The sequence below is a fragment of the Jaculus jaculus genome, chromosome 14 (assembly GCF_020740685.1).
Source record: "Jaculus jaculus isolate mJacJac1 chromosome 14, mJacJac1.mat.Y.cur, whole genome shotgun sequence".
Classification (NCBI taxonomy): Eukaryota; Metazoa; Chordata; class Mammalia; order Rodentia; family Dipodidae; genus Jaculus; species Jaculus jaculus.
This window is the reverse complement of record NC_059115.1, coordinates 66,432,646-66,450,269: the sequence shown is the minus strand read 5'-3', so window position 1 is coordinate 66,450,269 and position 17,624 is coordinate 66,432,646. Positions and strand designations below refer to the sequence as shown.

At 51.1% G+C, this 17,624-nt stretch overlaps 1 protein-coding gene and 1 long non-coding RNA gene across 5 annotated transcripts in view; one reads left to right on the top strand and one right to left on the bottom strand.

Moving 5' to 3' along the window:
• Positions 1–14,077, top strand: part of LOC123454714 — a 128,637-nt gene extending 114,560 nt beyond the window's left edge. Inside the window, exon 3 of the long non-coding RNA XR_006633453.1 lies at positions 13,876–14,077. This is a non-coding gene — a long non-coding RNA (uncharacterized LOC123454714). The remainder of the gene's footprint in view (positions 1–13,875) is intronic.
• Positions 14,078–14,621: 544 nt separating this feature from the next.
• The window catches only part of Vgll4 (vestigial like family member 4), a 151,205-nt gene continuing 148,202 nt past the window's right edge, over positions 14,622–17,624 (bottom strand). For all 4 annotated transcript variants that reach the window (XM_004651597.3, XM_045133664.1, XM_045133665.1 and 1 more), the window contains 2 exons: positions 17,401–17,524; positions 14,622–17,092 (listed from right to left, as the gene is read on the bottom strand). In XM_004651597.3, the coding sequence (XP_004651654.1) occupies positions 16,821–17,092; positions 17,401–17,524 (396 nt within the window). In that variant the 3' untranslated portion in view covers positions 14,622–16,820. The remainder of the gene's footprint in view (positions 17,093–17,400; positions 17,525–17,624) is intronic.

Sequence of the window (17,624 nt, the reverse complement as noted above, 5' to 3'; positions counted from 1 at the left end):
AGTGACCCAACTGTGCCCACTGGCTTCTGGCTCTCAAAATGAAATGTCATACTGTCCGCCATGGGCAGCTGCTCCCTCTTCCTGGACCTGCTGGATACCTGGTGTCAGTCACTGTTTGAGCACTTGGCAGAGCATCCCTCTGTGCTCGAGAGGGTACCTCAGCCCCTCCTCCTTGGGCTTTCTCCCTTCTCCCCCAGGGCTTTCTGCAGGCACCCCTCTTCCAGCTGGTCCGCAGCTCCCACCCTGTTGTTCCAGTGCCTTGTGGAACACCTCCTTCCAGAAACCCTCTGCAAAGATCCCAGACTTCGGGGCTGGAGAGACTGCTTAGTGGTTAAGGCACTTGACTGTGACGCCTAAGGACCCAGGTTTGATTCCCTAGTACCCACTTAAGCCACATGCACATGGTGGCACATGTGTCTGGAGTTGGTTTGCAGTGGCTGGAGGCCCTGGTGCATACTTTCTTTCTCTCTCTCTCTCTCTCTCTCTCTCTCTTCCCCCCCCCCCCTTCTCTCAATTTTGGGCTAACTAGGCAAGGCAAGGACAGTGTGTCCTCCAGTGCTGTGGTTGAAGGGTGCAGCAGTCCATGCACACTGCCATCCATCCTGGGCTCAGGGAGAGTGAGGGGAGGGCCACTGGGAGCCCAGGCCCCCCTTGCCCAGCAGCTGTGCTGTGACCCCTCTGTTTTGTCCTGGGAGGGAGCCTGAAGGTCAGGACAGGTCTGTGCCTTCCCAGGCTCTTCCCCGGGGATGCAGAAGAAAGCAAAATTTCCCATTTCCCAAGTGAAGGGCAGCGTTCCACTCACCTACGGGCGGATGTTTGGGTTCTGCCGAGGTCACACTGGCTGCTTTCAGAGTGAATGTCCCTTTGAGCCCTTTCACTAGGGCAAGTCCATGGACAGCTGGTCCTCTTGCCTCTGTATCCATAGGCATGAACACACCCTGCTGCTCTAGGACTTGACCCAGATCCACAGGGGGCTTATAACAGTGGGAAGGGGGGAGGGACGTAACCATGTAAAAGTGTTTGTAGTCTGACACTTTAGGCAGATTGTCTCAACTCCTAAGCCATTGTGAAATAAGACAGTTGAAAGGGATGCAGTCCGTTAAGATTGGGAAGGTACAGTGCTGGAGAGTCAGACATTTGCTCACATCTAGTCCATAGTCAGAAAGTAGAGAGAGAAATACTGGTGCTCAGCTTGCTTTCTTTTTTCTTTTAAACGTTTTTATGTTTATTTGAAAGAGGAGGGGCAGATAGGGAGAAAATGAGCATGCCAGGGTCTTCAGCCACTGTAAATGAACTCCAGACACATGCACCACCTTCTGTATCTGGCTTACATAGGTCCTGGGGAATTGAACCTGGGACCTTTGGCTTTGTGGGCAGGCTCCTTAACTGCTAAGCCATTCCTCCAGCCTGCCTTCTTCTTTCTACTCAGTCAGGAATGAATGGTGCTGCCCACAGCTAGAGTGAGTCTTCTCATCTCAGCTAACCTAACTGAGAAGCTTCCTCACAGATATTTCCAGAGGTTTGTCTCCTAAATAATTCTAAATCTCATCAATATATCAATATTAACCATTACACCATCTTTTCCCATTTTAATAGTTTTATTTATTTATATGTTTGAGAGGGGGTCAGATAAAGAAGGGACATACCAATGCAAACAAACTCCAGATGCATGTGCCATCTTGTGCATCTGGCTTTACCTGGGTGCTCAGGAATCAAACCTGGGTCCTTAGGCTTTACAGGCAAACACCTTAACCATTAAGCCATCTCTCCAGCCCATCTTTTCCTATTTTTAAAGCACTGTTTCCTTCTCTGCCAAGTTCTTCTTTTATTTTTTTAATTTTATTTATTTGAGAGAGCAAGAGAGAAAGAGGCAGATAGAAAGACAGTGAGAGAATGGGCATGCCAGGGCCTCCAGCCACTGAAAATGAACTTCAGACGCATGTGCCACCTTGTGCATCTGGCTTATATGGGTCCTGGGGAATCGAACCAAGGTCCTTTGGCTTTGCAGGCAAATGCCTTAACTGCTAAGCCATCTCTCCAGTCCCCAAATTCTTCTTTTAATATTTTTTCTATGAGAGAGATAGAAGGAAAAAGAGAGAATGGGCATGTCAGGGCCTCCTGCCACTGCAAATGAACTCCAGATGCATGCCCCACTTTGTGCATTTGACTTTACATGGGTACTGGGGAACTGAACCCAGGCTGTCAAGCTTTGCAAATAAGCACCTTTAACTGCTGTGCCATCTCACCAACACTCCAGATTTATTAAGACTGAATACACGTTTAGAAGTACATATTTCCATGGGTTTGGTCACTTAGAGCCTGTGTGATCCTCACACAAAGTCTAAGAGATCTGCCTCACCCCAGAGGATGGTCTCTAGAGGCCCTTCCCTGTCTGCTCCTCCCACCTCAGTCCAGGCCACCAGAATCTGCTTCCTGTCAGCACAAGTGAGATGGGGAATGACTGTCCAGGCCTCCTATCACAGGAAGCAGATGGTCGGTGCCCCTCCATATGCCTTCCTTGCTCAGCATGTTGGGAAACTCCTCCATGCTGCCTCTGTACCAGCTGTTCATCCCTCTTCATTGCAGAGTACTGTCCCATCTTCTGTGTGGGTGACTGCTGGTCCCCTCGCCTGCTGAGGAGCATTCGGCTTGTTTCCAGTCTGGGGTTTCTCACAGTATGGTTTCTGTTGCTGAGACTGGGTAATTTATAAAGAATAGAGGTCTAATCATGTCATGTTTCTGGCAGCTTGGAAGTCAGAGTATACTGTTGGTATGTGACAAGGCTTCATGCTGCATGCATAACATGGAGGGCATCTCATCGTGAGGCAGAACAAGTGGGATTAAAGGTGTGCACCACCACACCCAGCTTTTTTTTTTTTTTTTTTTTTCTTTTTGAGACAGGAGATCTCTTATCGGCCTAGGGCTCACCATTTATGCTAGATTGGCTGGTTGGTGAGCTCTCTGCTGGGATTACAAGCATGTATCCACCATGCCCAGCATTTTATATGAGCTCTAGGATTAAACTCACATCATCATGCTTGTGAGGTAATAAGCCCTTTACCAGTGGAGCTACCTCCCCATCCCTGTGTTTAGTTTTTAAAACAAATCGTCAAGCCAAGCTGGGTCTGATGGCGCACACTTGCTGTCTCTGCTACTCGGGAGGGTGAGGCAGCAGCAGGGCTTGAATGCAGGACTCCAAGCCAGCCTGGGCACCATTGCAAGGCCCTGTGTCAAGGACCAGGAGGTGGGGAAAAGCCTTTGTCACAGTAGCAGCACCATGGTTGCTCCACCCTCGACCCAGCACTTGGAGCTGGCAGTCTTGGCTGGAGCCATGTGAGGGAGTGTAGTGACATCTAATTGTGGTTTACTTGTAGTTCTGTGATGATAACGGATGTGAAGCATCTTTTTGCCATCTGTTATCTTACTTTATAAAGACTTTTTATTTTTGCATCCTTTGCTCATGTTTTCACTGGGGTTATTTATCTCCTTATTGTAAGAGTTCTGATGTTTTATGGATGTATATGTTTTGCCAGATACATGTATTTTGTATATTTTCACAGTGGTTCTGGCTAGCCTTTTCATTCTCTCTCTCTCTCTGTCTCTCTCTCTCTCTCTCGACATGTAGAGTGTGTGTATATGGTGTGGTGTGTATATGGTGTCATGCACATGTGTGCAGATGCTTGTGTCCTGTGTAAGCACTAAGGCCAGAGGAGAACATTGGGTGTCCTCTTCTATCAGTCTCCATGTTTTCCTGAGACAGAGTTTCTCACTGAACTGCCACTGGCTGACTGGAAAACACCAGTGATTCTCCAGTCCCCATCCCTCACAGCCCTGTATCACAGGCATGTGTGGCCATGACTATCTTTTTACTAGAGTGCTGAAGCTCAGACTTGGGCTGTCTCTGGCGTCCGTGCTTATGCACCAAGCACTCACCTCTGAGTCATCTCTCCAGCCCCCTTTTCATCTCTTGAGTGATATGTGCTGAGGTGAGACTGGTTCTCTCTCTCTCTTCCCATGAGGGTGGCTATCCAATCGGTCAGCGCTGTTTGCTGAAAAGGCTGTCCTCCCCTCACTGAATCAGCTGGTACCTTTGTTGGCAGTCAGCTGCCCTGTGTCTCCCTTCTGTACTGTCTCTTGTTCTGGTTTTACCTGGGATGGACCTGCTGTCTACTTTTCCAGTCTGTCTTGCTCTCTCTGCCTCAGTGTTTCTCTGGGTAGCGTCGCAGTGGTAGTGACAGTTGTGGTGGCAATGTCTGTTACACCTTGGTTGCAGTGGTCAGCCCTAGAGGCAGGGCCCTCAGGACTCACATCCCATCCTGAGGTTCCAGATCACCAGCATTTGGCTTGAAGCGTCAAGATGACCTCCTTACCAAGGGAAGCCTCCACATATGTTTACAGCCACATCACCTCACCCTAGAGCGCCGAGCCCTCCTGCTGCCCGCCCTCCTCTGGCTCTCTCCAGTGGTCCCTGTAGGCCCTGAGAGGTAGAGAACAAGTGCGTCTGCTCTTTAAAGTTTTCTAAGGAACCAAAAATCAGAGCTGCATAATGGAAACCATTTTGCAGCCTCCAGTGCAGCCATTTATCTCAATAACCATTTTCATTTAAAATGAGGCCCAATATATAAATCATATCTTGAAAGAAAGTAGGTTGGTGCCACAAAAATTACCCTGTATTCTTACCACCTAATTCAAAAAATGTGTTTTGAAGCTTGGGAGAACAAACAAGCCCAGAGCCTGGCCGCTCCCCTCGCACATGTCCCCTGCCTTTGCTTTGTCCCCCAAATCAACTCACAGTGCTCCCCAAACTGCAGACTTAAGCAGTGATGAGCACAGCCTGTAGGGGGCAGCTGTGCTCTGGATGCTTGTTTGAAGGTCAGTGAAGGTCAAGGAGATGAGAAGTGCTAGGCAGTCTACCCTGCTTTGGTCCTTGGACCTGTGTCAACCCATCTGTAGCTCAGTCAGGCTCTCCCCTTCTCGCTACACTCTCTGCTGAGCTCATTCAGTGACATCCCGGGGGAAGGTGCTAAACATAGTGGGGCCTGAAGCCCATTTCTTAGACTAATAAAATGGAGAAACACAGCGGACACAGGCTGCAGCTGGGGGCGGAGTTCCAGGGTCTTTTCGTTGGGTTGGATTCAGTGGCTGGCCTCAGCACTCCCTAGGAGGGAGGACAGGAGACAGCACCAGGTACGTGGGTCTTCCTGACCACGGGACCTCGACTCCTCACGTCCTGCTTCTGACCGGGTGAGGAGGAGCGGGAGACAGGTGAGAAGATCGGGAGCGGAGTGGAAGTCCCACGCAGGGCCCCTCCACCCGGACTGCTATTCTCACCCACCTTCTGGCTTCTTCTCGTCTTATTACCATGCATATATGTTACCAAACATAGGTGCATTTGCTCTATTCTTTTAGTTCATTTGAGAGCATTTTCTCACATCCTTAAATCTTGTCTGCAAGCAGGTCTGATGTCCACCTAGCACCCCAGCCCATGCCAGGGATGTCAGCCTTGGCTGTCATGATGTTGAGAGGGCAAACGGGACCTGCCTTTTCTGTCTCTGCACACCCCTCACCTTGGCCTTCATGAGATGTTGAAAGCCCTTCCTCAGAGGGACAGTTGGGTCTCTCTGCCACTAGACATGTGCCCAGAAGTCTGTCTCTTCAAGTGGCAAAAGATGTACCTGTCCCCTGCTGTTCCATTTCCCCCTCCACTTGTGTGCAGTCCCCAGGCCTCACGGACCTCCAGCAGCCTTTCTCCAGGCTGCTTCCCTCCTGTGCCTCTGTGAAGATGGGACCCCACACTCTGTCCATGGTGCCCCCTTGCTTTTCTCCAGGCTTATTTTGCAGGCCTGGGCAGCTGTCACTCCACTCCCAGGCCCCACCCCTTTGTCAGCCGCGACCCAGAGCCTGGCTTGCCGGAGGCAGTCCGCAGATCTCTCCTACAGCGTGCCTTTGAGTAGCTGCAGTGCACTCAGGGAGACCCGCCCTTTTTTCCTCCCTAGCAGCCTTGCTACCCAGGAGAGGACCATGCTACAAAGGGAAGACTTGACTTTCCCCTCTCTCCCTCTCCAGTACCTGTCCCTCCTCCCTCTCTCTCTCTATCTCTCTCTCTCCTCTCTCTGTGTCTCCCCCTTCCCTTTCTCTTTCAAGTCAAGGTCTAGTGTAGCCCAGGCTGGTCTCCAGTTTGCTGTGTAACTGAGCTATCACTGAACCCCTGATCTTCCTGCATGCAGGGGCTACAGGCATACCTTTGGGCTTTCTTCTCTCCTTTTCCTCTCTCATCCTTGGCCACCCAATATTCCTTATGGAAGTCGCCGTTTCATTAACCAGGCAAGACTCACTTTCTAGTCAAACCTTAACAGAGCCAAGGAGAACATCTTCTCCAGAACGTTCTGGAGCCAGCTCTCGTCTCCCCTCAGCTTGCTCTCCCATGTTGGCTTTGAGGTTGGGACCCCAGAGAAGGAGAAGTTGGGTTTCATTCCTGTCCAGGGCTACACAGGGAAGAGGTCAGGCATCTTTGAGAAGGGAGGTGCTGGTTCATGCGGGCAGGAGATAGGACCCCTGAGGACGGCGTCAGGCAGGAAAAGCACTTGTGGTTTCACTTAGAAGAGGGCAGGCTGTTGGTGGAACAGAGGGTAGACTGGGTAGGCTGGCTACCCACTGCACATTCCTTGTACATCTGCCCTCTCTTCCCTCAAGGCCAGTCTGTTCAGAGCAGCCAGCGGTGCCTAGGGAAAAGGGTCTCCACACTGGTAGGTCCTGCTCTGTCTGGGCCCCCACCTAGCAGCTCAGTTCTGGCTTGCAGACAAGCTAGGCCTGAGCTAGCACAGTCTACCATGGTGTGGCTCCAGGCAGGTGTCTGGGAGCCAGGAAATCAGAGCTTAGATCATCTAAAGAGACCTGGATTAACCTGCTGGGCTTCCCAGAGGGATCACAGGGACCCAATGCCAGGAGTCTCTTGCGCTTGCGGGGTCAAGGCACAACACCAGGCTGCACAGGTCCCAGAGCCAGCGCTGCCACTTGGCTCCCAGATGGCCCAGCCACGCGGCCTGCTCCTGCTTGTCTGTCCCACTCTAGCCTAGGACAGCCCACAGTCCACGGATTTACAAGCTGGTCCTCAGGCTTCGCTTTGGCAGCTTGTCTGGACATCCCTGCTGTAGATGGCTGTCAGGTGGGGAATCTGTGAGGGAATAAAGATACAAGGAACTTGGGTGCCCTTTAAACATGGTGGACCTTCATTTTTGCCCCCTCCCAAGCTAATCCTCTTGGAGAGACTGCTGGGGAAGCCCAGGTCAAGCCCCTGACCAGTATTCAGCTGGCCACCTCCAGACCTATCCCCAGGCCCCCCCCCCCAACGGAAGTGGGGAGGGCAGGGAACATGGGGGGGAGCAGCCATGCTGAGACCCAAAGAGGTCTTTATATTAAAGCATAAGGAAGTGCCAAGCCCAGCATTCACAAACTGTGGTGTGATTTAAAATGTTTACATTTAACAAATGAGCATTTTTAACACACACCAAACTTATAATTGTGCCGTTCCCAATGTAATCACGGTGTTTACAGAAGCAGCGCCTCTGTCATGGTGAGCACCAGTGGTGTGGTCCAGAACAGACCCGGTTTGAAACTGGATGCCACCAAAAGGCTGCTTTTCCATGCTGGCGCCTGCAGACCATTGCCTCTTGAGGCCTCTGGGGCTGTGGGTTCAGGCCAGACCACCTCCTTGGCGCCTTCTCAGGCCTGGTTGGAAGAGCCCTCCCTCACCTCAGAGTGGCAGCTCGGCCTGTGGTCTCCCCTCATGGAGCTGCAGCCAGAGGCTTCAGTAAAGCCCCCTCTCCCTGAGGGGGTACAGGAGCCTGGGCTCTGTACCTGAACCCCATCGCTGGGGACCAGGACAAGTCATGGCCCGTGACCCTGCCCATAAGCTGACTAGCTGTCCTGTGTGTGCCCTTGGCTTGGGGGTGGGGGACACTTACCGGGCATTAGCCCGTCAGTGAATGAACAGGGATGCAGGGCACGAGCCATATCCACAGAATACGTCCTCTGCTTTTCTGGATGGCATTATGCTGAGCACCAGGGAGTTGGTGAGATGAAGCGGGAGAAGCCCCTTGCTGTCTCGGTGCCTTCTCAAGTGCCCTCATTTTCTCTGCTTAAAGACAGCTTTCCCTCGGGAGCAGGGGTGCTGTTGCAGTTTCACACTGCTGGGACAAACACCTGGCCAGAAGCAGTTGATGGGAGGACAGGGTTCAGGCCAGGCTTACAGATTCTAGGAGACACTGTCAATGAAGGGAGAAGCCAGCTCATCTCCCTAGATCCAAGCAGAGAGACATCACCAACAGCCAGCAAACACCGCCAGCAGCAAGCCCGAGCGCCAGAGCTCAGAGTGCTCTCCATGCACCCTGCAGGGCCGGACCCCCACTCACCCCCAGTGACAGTCTGTGTCCAGATGTGATGGTGGTGGTGGTTTCGAGGTTTGCCCAGAACAGTCTCCGCTTCACTCGCACGCGCCCCTACGGGTGTGGATTTAGTTTCTGTTGATGTGTGGTGTGTGGCCCATGCCAGAGAATGGAGCATCTTCTGTCACTCCTCCACCTTCTTCCCTTTAAGCAGTCTCTCAGTGAACGTGTAGCTGAGCGGGGAGCCCCAACTGTCCTTCTGTCTTCACCCCCCTCAGGCACCTTCAGCACCACCTCAACTTTTCATATGGGTGCTGGTAATCTAGCAAGCACTTACTGTTACCCATTGGGCCATCTCCCCAGCCCCAGGTTTATGTAGTGATTTAGCCTTCATGTGCTTATTTTTGCAGAATTAAATATCTTCTATACACCACACGTGATATGCCACATACTCCACGTTTGTTCTTTTAGCCAGCCCTGCTTGGTTAATCGGACTGTCCTCACTGTGTTGGACAACTGCCAACCAGGTATGGGTGTGCAGCATGGATTTTCTTATAACTAACTGTGTGGCAGTGAACAGTGACTGCTCATGTCATGGACACAGGTCCTTAGGACAGAGTCCTGAGAGGGCGGAAGCTAGGGCCAAGATCAGGGCACGTGCTGGTGATGGGACATGGTCTCATTTTCCTTGAGAGGGTTGTAATGGTTTTGCCTAACAGCAATGTTCTTTAATTGATCTTTTAAAAATTTGCATGTAGGTGTTTATGGTATATGGAGATGCACACGTGTACACATGCATGTGGAGGCCAGAGGAGACTTCTGGTGTCATCAGGGACACAGACCACTTTTTTCTGAAATAGGGGTCCTCATTGACCTGGGACTCATCAATTAGTATTGACTTGCTGGCCAGTGCATCCTAGGGATCCTCCTGTTTCTCCCTCCCAGGGCTGGGATTACAGATGTTTACCATCATACTTGGCAACCACATAGCTTCTGGGGCTTAAACTCAGGTCCACATGCTTGTGAAGCAAGCACCTTACCAACTGAGCTATCTCCTAGCTTGTGTGGGTGGCAGGGGTTTGTGGGTGGGTGGGTGGGCGCATGCACTTTGTGTCTATCAGGAAAGAATTGTAGCCCTTGGACTGCAGAAATGTTCAACATCTGATACTGTGACATGCCATGTACAGATGTGTTGGGCAGCCTCATATATATCCTGCTGTTGCATGTTTTCGTACTGTCGAGGTGTCTGTCTCACAATCAGGAAAATGAGGCACAGGGACATGGAGGCATGAGTAGGAAAAGGAGATTTACTGAAGGGAAAGAGGCAGAAAAGCCCCATATCATCAGGGCAGGTGTGCTTACTAGGATTTCCGCCAGCAACCGAAGAAGAGAAAGGTACTCTTTTTGAGTTAGAATTCAGAGAAGCCGAGAAGCTGCAGTGGGGGATGGATTCTGCAGGTTTAAGTGCATTAAGTTTAAAGGGACATGGAGACCCTTGGTTGGTAGGTAGGTAGGTCAGGGAGGAGTAGAAGCCTTTGCAAAATCCCCACGAGGAAGGAGGAGGACGTGGTCCCTGAGCATCACCTTCAGTCAAGTTTAGGTTTGGATTGGAGTTGTGTTGTAGTGTTGCCTTGGCAGGCTGACATCTATGTTCTTTGGGGCCTGTGTCCCCACCAAAAAAAGACCTCTGCCTTCAGTGCTGAGATTAAAGGTGTGTGAGTGAGACCTACCTCAAAAAAAAAAAAAAAAAAGCTGGACATGGTGGCACACATCTTTAATCCCAGCACTCAGGAGGCAGAGATAGGAGGATCACCATGAGTTTGAGGCCACCCTGAGAATACAGAGTGAATTCCAGGCCACCTGAGCTTGAGTGAGACCTTACCTGGGGCATAGGGGGAGGAGAGGAAAAGCTGCCTTGCTCGTGATCTCAATCACTGGGATGTGTGCCACTCTGCAGGCCAGCGTATGTGGTGATGCTTTACCAGGTTTATAGTATGGTTTTTCATTTTCACTTTTATAGTGTTTTCCTGTGTGAATATCCAGGAGTTTATTTTGCAGTGTGACATTACAGAAACACATACATATGTACATGTAGTAGGTGTATAGCTTCTTTTTTAATATTGCAGTATCTCTTCATTTGGAGTTGGTTATTATGCAAGATGTAAACCATGAAATCTATTTTATTTTTTTTCAAATGCCTAACTTGTCCCCAAATTACTTATTACTTAAAAGTCCATTTTTGAGTTTGTAGCCCAGTGGTGGAATGTGCCCAGCATGTGAGAAGTTCTGAGTTCAATCCCCAGTGCCATGAGAAAAAACGCTTTTGTTTACTAATGATGTTTACCATCCTCCTGCTCCCCAGACCTCTATGCGAAATGATGTTTCCCTTTAGCCCCACCTCCCTCTTATACAGACTATAAAAAATTTATTTGGGGTTGGGGGGCTAGAGAGATTGCCTAATGCTTAAAGGGCTTGTCTGCAAAGCCTAATAACTCTAGTTCCATTCCCCAGGACCCATGTAAAGCCATATGCACAAGGTGGCACATGTATCTGGAGTTCATTTACAGTGGCTGGAGGCCCGGGTGTGCCCATTCTCTCTCTCTCTCTCTCCTCTCTCTGCTAGCAAATAAAACAAACAAACAAAAATTTAACATTGAATTAACAAAAATTTTTTGTCTGTGTGTGTACGCGTGCACATGCACATGCCTCCTCCTCCTGCTACAAAGGAACACCCAATGCTTGTGCCACTTCTTACATTCAGCTTCTGTGGGTGGCCTGGGAATTGAACCTGGGCTGACAGGCTTTGCAAACCCCTTTAACTGCTGAGCTCCAGAAAAGAAACTTAATGATTTCTAAAAACTGAGATTGTGCTGAATTTACATACTGACTTGGAAAATCGACATCTATGCTCGTGTTGAACCACACTGTGCAGAAACGGGGTGCTTCTCATTTATTCCAGGTTACTGATGTCTTTCCTGAGGTAAGGTTCGTTCTTGTGAAGCCAATTGCAGAACTACTTTTAAGGTTTTGTTTCTGTAAATGCCTCGATTATTCCCTAGCAGTTTCTCTTTTTTATCACTCAGAATGGACTCATCTTTCATCCCACTTCTGAACATGACATTGATCTGCATGCAAGGGCTCTCTCCTTTTCATGTTAGGTCTTGCCATTCTCGCTGTCTTAATTTGTTCTAGGGCTATGTTGATATTGTCTGCAAAAGAAGGCATTTGTTTTAAGACGAACATTTTTTTTCTTTGTTATTTTATATTTATTCGTTTGACGGCGACAGAGAAAGAGAGAATGGGCACACCAGGGCCTCCAGCCACTGAACTCCGTATGTGTACGCCCTTGTGCATCTGGCTAACGTGGGTCCTGGGGAATTGAGCCTCGAACCAGGGTCCTTGGGCTTTACAGGCAAGCGCTTAACTGCTAAGCCATCTCTTCAGTCCAAGATGGACGTTTTTAAAGCTTTATATTGGCCAGTCTCTCTGTTTAAAAAAACATAGTATGCAAGCTAGGCATGGTAGTGCTTGCCTGTAATTTCAGAAATTAGGTGCCTGAGGCAGGAGGATTGCCACAGTGCGAGGTCAGCCTGCGGTACATAGAGTGCAACCTTGTCTTAATAACAGGTGGACCAGGGCAATGAGTCCCTCCCCTGGAACCAAGAACTGCTCTGCACACCTTTATTCACAAGAACCTTCAAAACCCTACTCCGTCTGGCTCCTATCCTAGATGCTTTCTGAATCTCCCTCCAGTGGGCACAGCCAAGCTTCCCTAGTGGAAAGTCCATCCCCTACCCTAGTAGCTGATTCTGGAAAGCCCAAGTGCTTTGATAAAGTTCACCCCATCCGCAGTCACAGAACTCAGCACAGCAAGCTCTTTGGTGGCTTGCAGAACCCCTGGGCAGGAACTTCAAGCAGCTTATATAGGAGCAAGAGGCCAGCCAGGTCTCATCCAGCCCTGGATTGCCTGGGTTCTGCTAGAACACACCTTCCCCATAGCCAAGCTCTGATGCAATGGATGATAAAATGCATAGAGGCTTTCTGAGCCAAGGCTTGCCCACTCAGCCCCATCCCGAGCCCCGAGTTCCTAAACAGACAGGGCACCACTCATTAGTGCCTGGAGAGGCCAGGCACAACGTCCTGGAGACCACATCCCATAGGTCCGTAACTCTTCCTGACGTGCTGCCTCTTGTCACAGTCCCCCTCCCAAACAACGTCTTCCTCCACACAGCCTGTCCATCCTCTTCTATTCATGGCCCTCTTAGCTCAGAGCCGTCACGGCTGTATGATCCCGGACAAGTTGCCTTCTTTGAGCTATTTCCCTCTGCCTCACCAGGTGAAGTGAGGCATGGTGGAGGGAGTATTTGCTCAGGGTCTGGACAGAGCCCCATGGGCCACTTTGAGTGGTTGAATGGTGTGAGCCACAGGGCTCATCCAGGCACCAGCCTGGTGTGAAAGCTGGGCCCAGAGAGGGGCCAGGGCCAGAAAGGATAGGACAGACCACACCTAGGTGGCTATTCGCTTCTGCTAGCTGGTCCTCATGCCCTCAGGCAGGGGTCTGTGTACAAGAAGGGCAGCTCAGGGACACTACTACCCTCACTCAAAAGAACCTCTCCATTGCTTTCCCAATAGCCAAAGTGGTGGTAATGTTTACTGTGGCCAGGCCTCCATCTCCTGCCACCATGTTGTCCCTTCCTCATCCCCACTAGGACCAATAGCCTTGTCTAAGCACTTCCAGGAATTCTGTAAATCTGAAGGCATAGCTTCAAGGCCAGGCCCTCCAGGGAACCCAGGGTTCAAGGGTCCCTGGGCTACCTCCCTCTACAGCATTTATGCCAAGAGTCACTGGGAAAGGGCCTGGGCCTGTGGCCCAGGCAGGGACTTTAACCTCACCACCCTTCCACCCCTCCTTCCCCTTCACTCCCTCAGGATCCCCAAGGACACACACTGAAGGACTGAGGCAGGACCTGGCAGTCTCCACTGTCCTCCCTAGCTCACCTCTGAGGCTACTGGGCCAGGCCTGTTCTGAGCCGTGGCCAGCTCCCCTGCCTCGGTTAGGGAAACGTCAGCAACTGGCCTAAAGTTCAGAGTAGGTAGTGGGGCAGCATGAGGTCAAGAAGTACTCCCTGCTCGGCCTACAGCTGCCTGGCAGTGGGAGCCCTTGTCCTCTGGAGATTAACTTCTAGAGCACAGGGCATGGCTGGCTGGAGCACCACAAACAGCGTGGGGCCTGAGGCTCTAGCAATCCCCTGTTCAGAGCCAGCTCGCCTGCTGGCTGTGGGAGCCCGAGCACAGGAACTAACCTGAGATTGAGTTCATCATAAGACACAGGCATGATGGTCTTCGAGGACTGGGAGTTGTGCGGCTGGCAGAACCAGCAAGGGGGCCACAATGCCTTGTTGTGCCAGTAGAAGCACTTGTTCCTATTGTCATGGCAACTGAGGTTTGGGGCAGAACCCCTCAGCTGAGCATCTCCCCTTTCTCCACACAGATCTGGGACATGAGTGATGATGAGACCATCTGAGACTGCAGCTGAGGAGTACGCAGCCAGTACTGGTGATCTGAGCCCTGGACCTCCCCAGTCCTCCTTTCCATGCTGGGAGGACTAAGCTCTGACCAGGTTCTGCCCTCTCCTGCCACACCAACCACCAGTTCTGAGTTCAATAATAACCCTGGCTTTGGCGTCGCCATTATTTGGGACTCGGCTCCTTCCATGTCCAGTGAATTTTCTCCCCATCGTCACAAATAGTCCACTTCCCAGGATCCTTTCACCTTCCCCCAGATGTGACAGTGAGTAGAAGCCTAACAGGTCAAGTGCAGACATGCCAGGACCCCCCCCCGCCCCCCCCGTAAGTGCTGAGCTCACCATCCCAGCATGGCGTGCTGCTGTGGGTGCTGCGCCTAGTAGAGGACCCACAGCCGGTATGGGTAGCTGCCTGGGCTGTGGGGGTGGGGGGATCCACACAGGTTAACCAAGGTGAGGCTGGTTTCCTCTCCATGCTGGGTAGATACCCAGAAACAGGCACATCCTGGGCACCTGTGATTACCTCCCAGAGCTTTCCCCTTCATACTTTTCACTTTTTGTCTTAGACCCACAACTAAAACCTAAGCAGAGGGAGGACACTGGAAAGGGGCTTGGCCTAAGTAGACCCTGAACCCGAAGTCCCTCCCCCAGCTTGCTTGAGGCTTAATGGACACAGTGCCCCACCCCAGGATAAAAGAATGGCACTCCCAGACTTTGGTTTAAGAGCACTTTATTATTGTTCTTAAGGCTACTTTTAAGTACAAAAAAAAAAAAAAAAAGATGGCCTGCCAAACTTTTTTTCTTCTTCTTCCAGGAAAAACAGGCCACAGAGAATGGTATATTACAGATTTACAAACACGGAGAGGGGTCAGCACGCACACGGATGGCTTGGCTCTGGAGAGGGCACGAGCCCCTGCTCAAGCAAGGTGGCGCTCTCCTCGGTGGCATGTGTGAAGGTTCACTGGCCCCTCCAGGGCATGGCCTATCCCAGATAGGTCAGCGCACCAGGGACCCAGCCAGCCCCAGTGCGGTTGTTTTCCTGTGACAATGCTCAGTAGCCTGTAGCAAGTAACAAACTAGTGGCTATTAATGCAGATGCAGTGTTCTCATAGAATAACTGTGTTCCTGCACGTTTACAGACAAATCTACAACAACAAAAAAAAAGATCAACTTTTTTTTTTCCAAACAAAAATGATTATGATAGGAAAGGGAAAAATTAAATAGCTACATATCATTAACAAATTAATTGTTCTTCAAAAAAATACCTACAAATTTCTCTGTACATTCCTTACGCACAGCGTAATGATGGTCTTTCAAGTTACCTATATAAAAAAAGTGTTCTCAATTTTTTTTCCTACAGAAAATATAGGGGCCTGAATGCCAGAGCTTGGAAGCCCAGTAGAGGGGGAGTGAAGTGGGAGTGTGGGGCAGGAAGAGGGCTTCCATTTTCTGTAAAGGCCTGTAGCCACTCTGTGACCACGAGAACCAGCCCCTGCCTTCGCACCTGGCGCCAATTTCTGAAGTTAACAGCTAACCTCTTCCTCCAACTACAAGTTAGCCAGCCCCAAGGTCTCCCGTTGTGCAGGATGCCTTGTCTGTAATGCCTTGTGGGGGAGGTGGCCCTGCCTCTATCACCTGGCCAGCTGATGTCCTAGCTCTCTAGTGAGCCAGCGCAGGGGATGAACACTCACGGCCAGGAGCAGCTGTGGGGCATCCCCCCACGGTGTCTGTCCTGCTAGCTTCTAATTTCTAATTAGCTATTAATTGAGCGGGCACTAATGACGCAGTATTAACTGTATAAAGTCAGAGGAATGAATGCATACTGCCTTGGCCCCAGCATATGTGGAAGTGTACAAAAACACCATGTCGCAGACTATCAGCAATCTGGTACTTGGCCACAAGCGGGAAGTGAGCAGTCTGCATCGAGGGAGTGGGAATGCAGAAAATCAGCAGCGGCAGCCCCAGCCCGCCGCAGCCACCCACCGCTGCTGCCGCGACTCGTCTCGCGGCACTCCTTGTGAGTAGAACGCAACTTCGAATACACATCTTAGAGCACAACTGTACCAGCAGTGAGTGTATCTAGCACTGTGACTGACAAAACATATTCTGACAGGAAGCAAGTCAGTACTATAGTCTCTGTTTACAGTTAATAGAAACCAGCTATTTTTCTTCTCCATTAAGACGCACACTACATGGGAAGCACTAAGGAGTCAGTCCTCCGGCCTCAGTTCTAGCCTCACAGACTGCAGTGTTCAGAGAAGTAAGTAAATGCCCGTGGTCTGCGGAGTCTGCAGTCCATTGCAAGCACCTCGAGTCTAGAGAGAGAGACCAACAACCTACCCTTTCCAAGGCCGTTTTGTTGGAGTCCAGCAACAACTCAAGCACACATGGTCTCAGGTGTCCTGGCATCTGATGGACAGCTGCCGGGGGCGGGGGGGGGGGTGCACGGTAGCTCCATCCTTCTCCATTAGTGCAAATCACACATGACAGTTCTCTAGTAGACACACGCAGACTGAACGGGACGCAGTCTCAAACAAAGGAGAGAGCTCAGAGCATCTGGACCCCCATTTCGTCATGGCTTGTGACTGAGAAAGCGCCGCAGGGTCCCGGCTGCCAGGAGGCAAACCTGCAGAGGTTTCTTTGGTAACTGAGGCAGGAAGCAAGGATGCCACATTGGGCCGGTGTTCCAGGATGTGCCTGCTGCCACGTTGAGGCCCCTTGTACGAACACCAAGCAAGTACAAAAACAGAGCAGAACAAAAATCCCAACAACATGGTTTTGCGAATAAACCACCCTTTCCCTCCCTCCTCCCCCCACCCCATGATTTTTTTTTCTTTGTTTTTTAAGCACTGACTGTTCAAAGCTCAGGCAAACCATGCAGATCCAGGTGTGGTCAGATGGTGGTGTCCCCTTCAGGAAACCACAGAAGGGGAATGACTATGGCTGACCATGTGAGCAGAGGGGCTGGCTGGCTGGCCCCTGCGCGAGGCTGACTCCGGACTGTTGGATGTGCCGTCCTTGGCTGCTTTGATCTGGAGCCATGTGTCACCTAGAGCTTTGGCAAAGTGGTCGTCCACAGAGCCAGTGATGGAGACAGAGTTGGGTGCAGGCTCAGGCTCCTTGTAGTTCTTGCCCAGGCTCCGGCGGAAGTGCTCCTCTACCACAGGGTCACAGGTGGCAGTTGCTATAGGGACCAGAAGACAGGTGGTTGCAGGGGGACTAGGTATGTGGCAGGATGCCATGTTCAGTGGTACTCTGGGGACAGAAGGCCTGCCTACCTTCCCATTGGGTTACCTGGGTCCTGGGGTAGGTCATTTCTAGGGCTGTAGAGCTGGGCACACTGGGTTAAGATACAAGGGTAGATCCTGTCCTTCCTCCAAATGGACCAGAGACCTTGGGGGACCCGGAACAGCACATCTGTACATCCATCCTACCCAAGCCACCCCTCTAAACTGGGGTTAAACACAATCGATGGGTCTGCAGGAAACTCACCACTGAGCGGCCTCCGGTAGCTGGTAGGCCCAGGCGCAGCACAGCCACTGTGTGCAACGGGGCAGTGCGAGAGGTTGCAGTTGCGGGCACCGGCAGACGCGCAAGTGATCACCGAGGGCCGGTTCTGCAGGAGGGGTGAGTAAGTCAGCTCCTTTCCATCCATTAGAGGGAGGACAGTGCCATGGGGCCCCACCTCCTGACAGGGACCTCCCCAACACACTGCC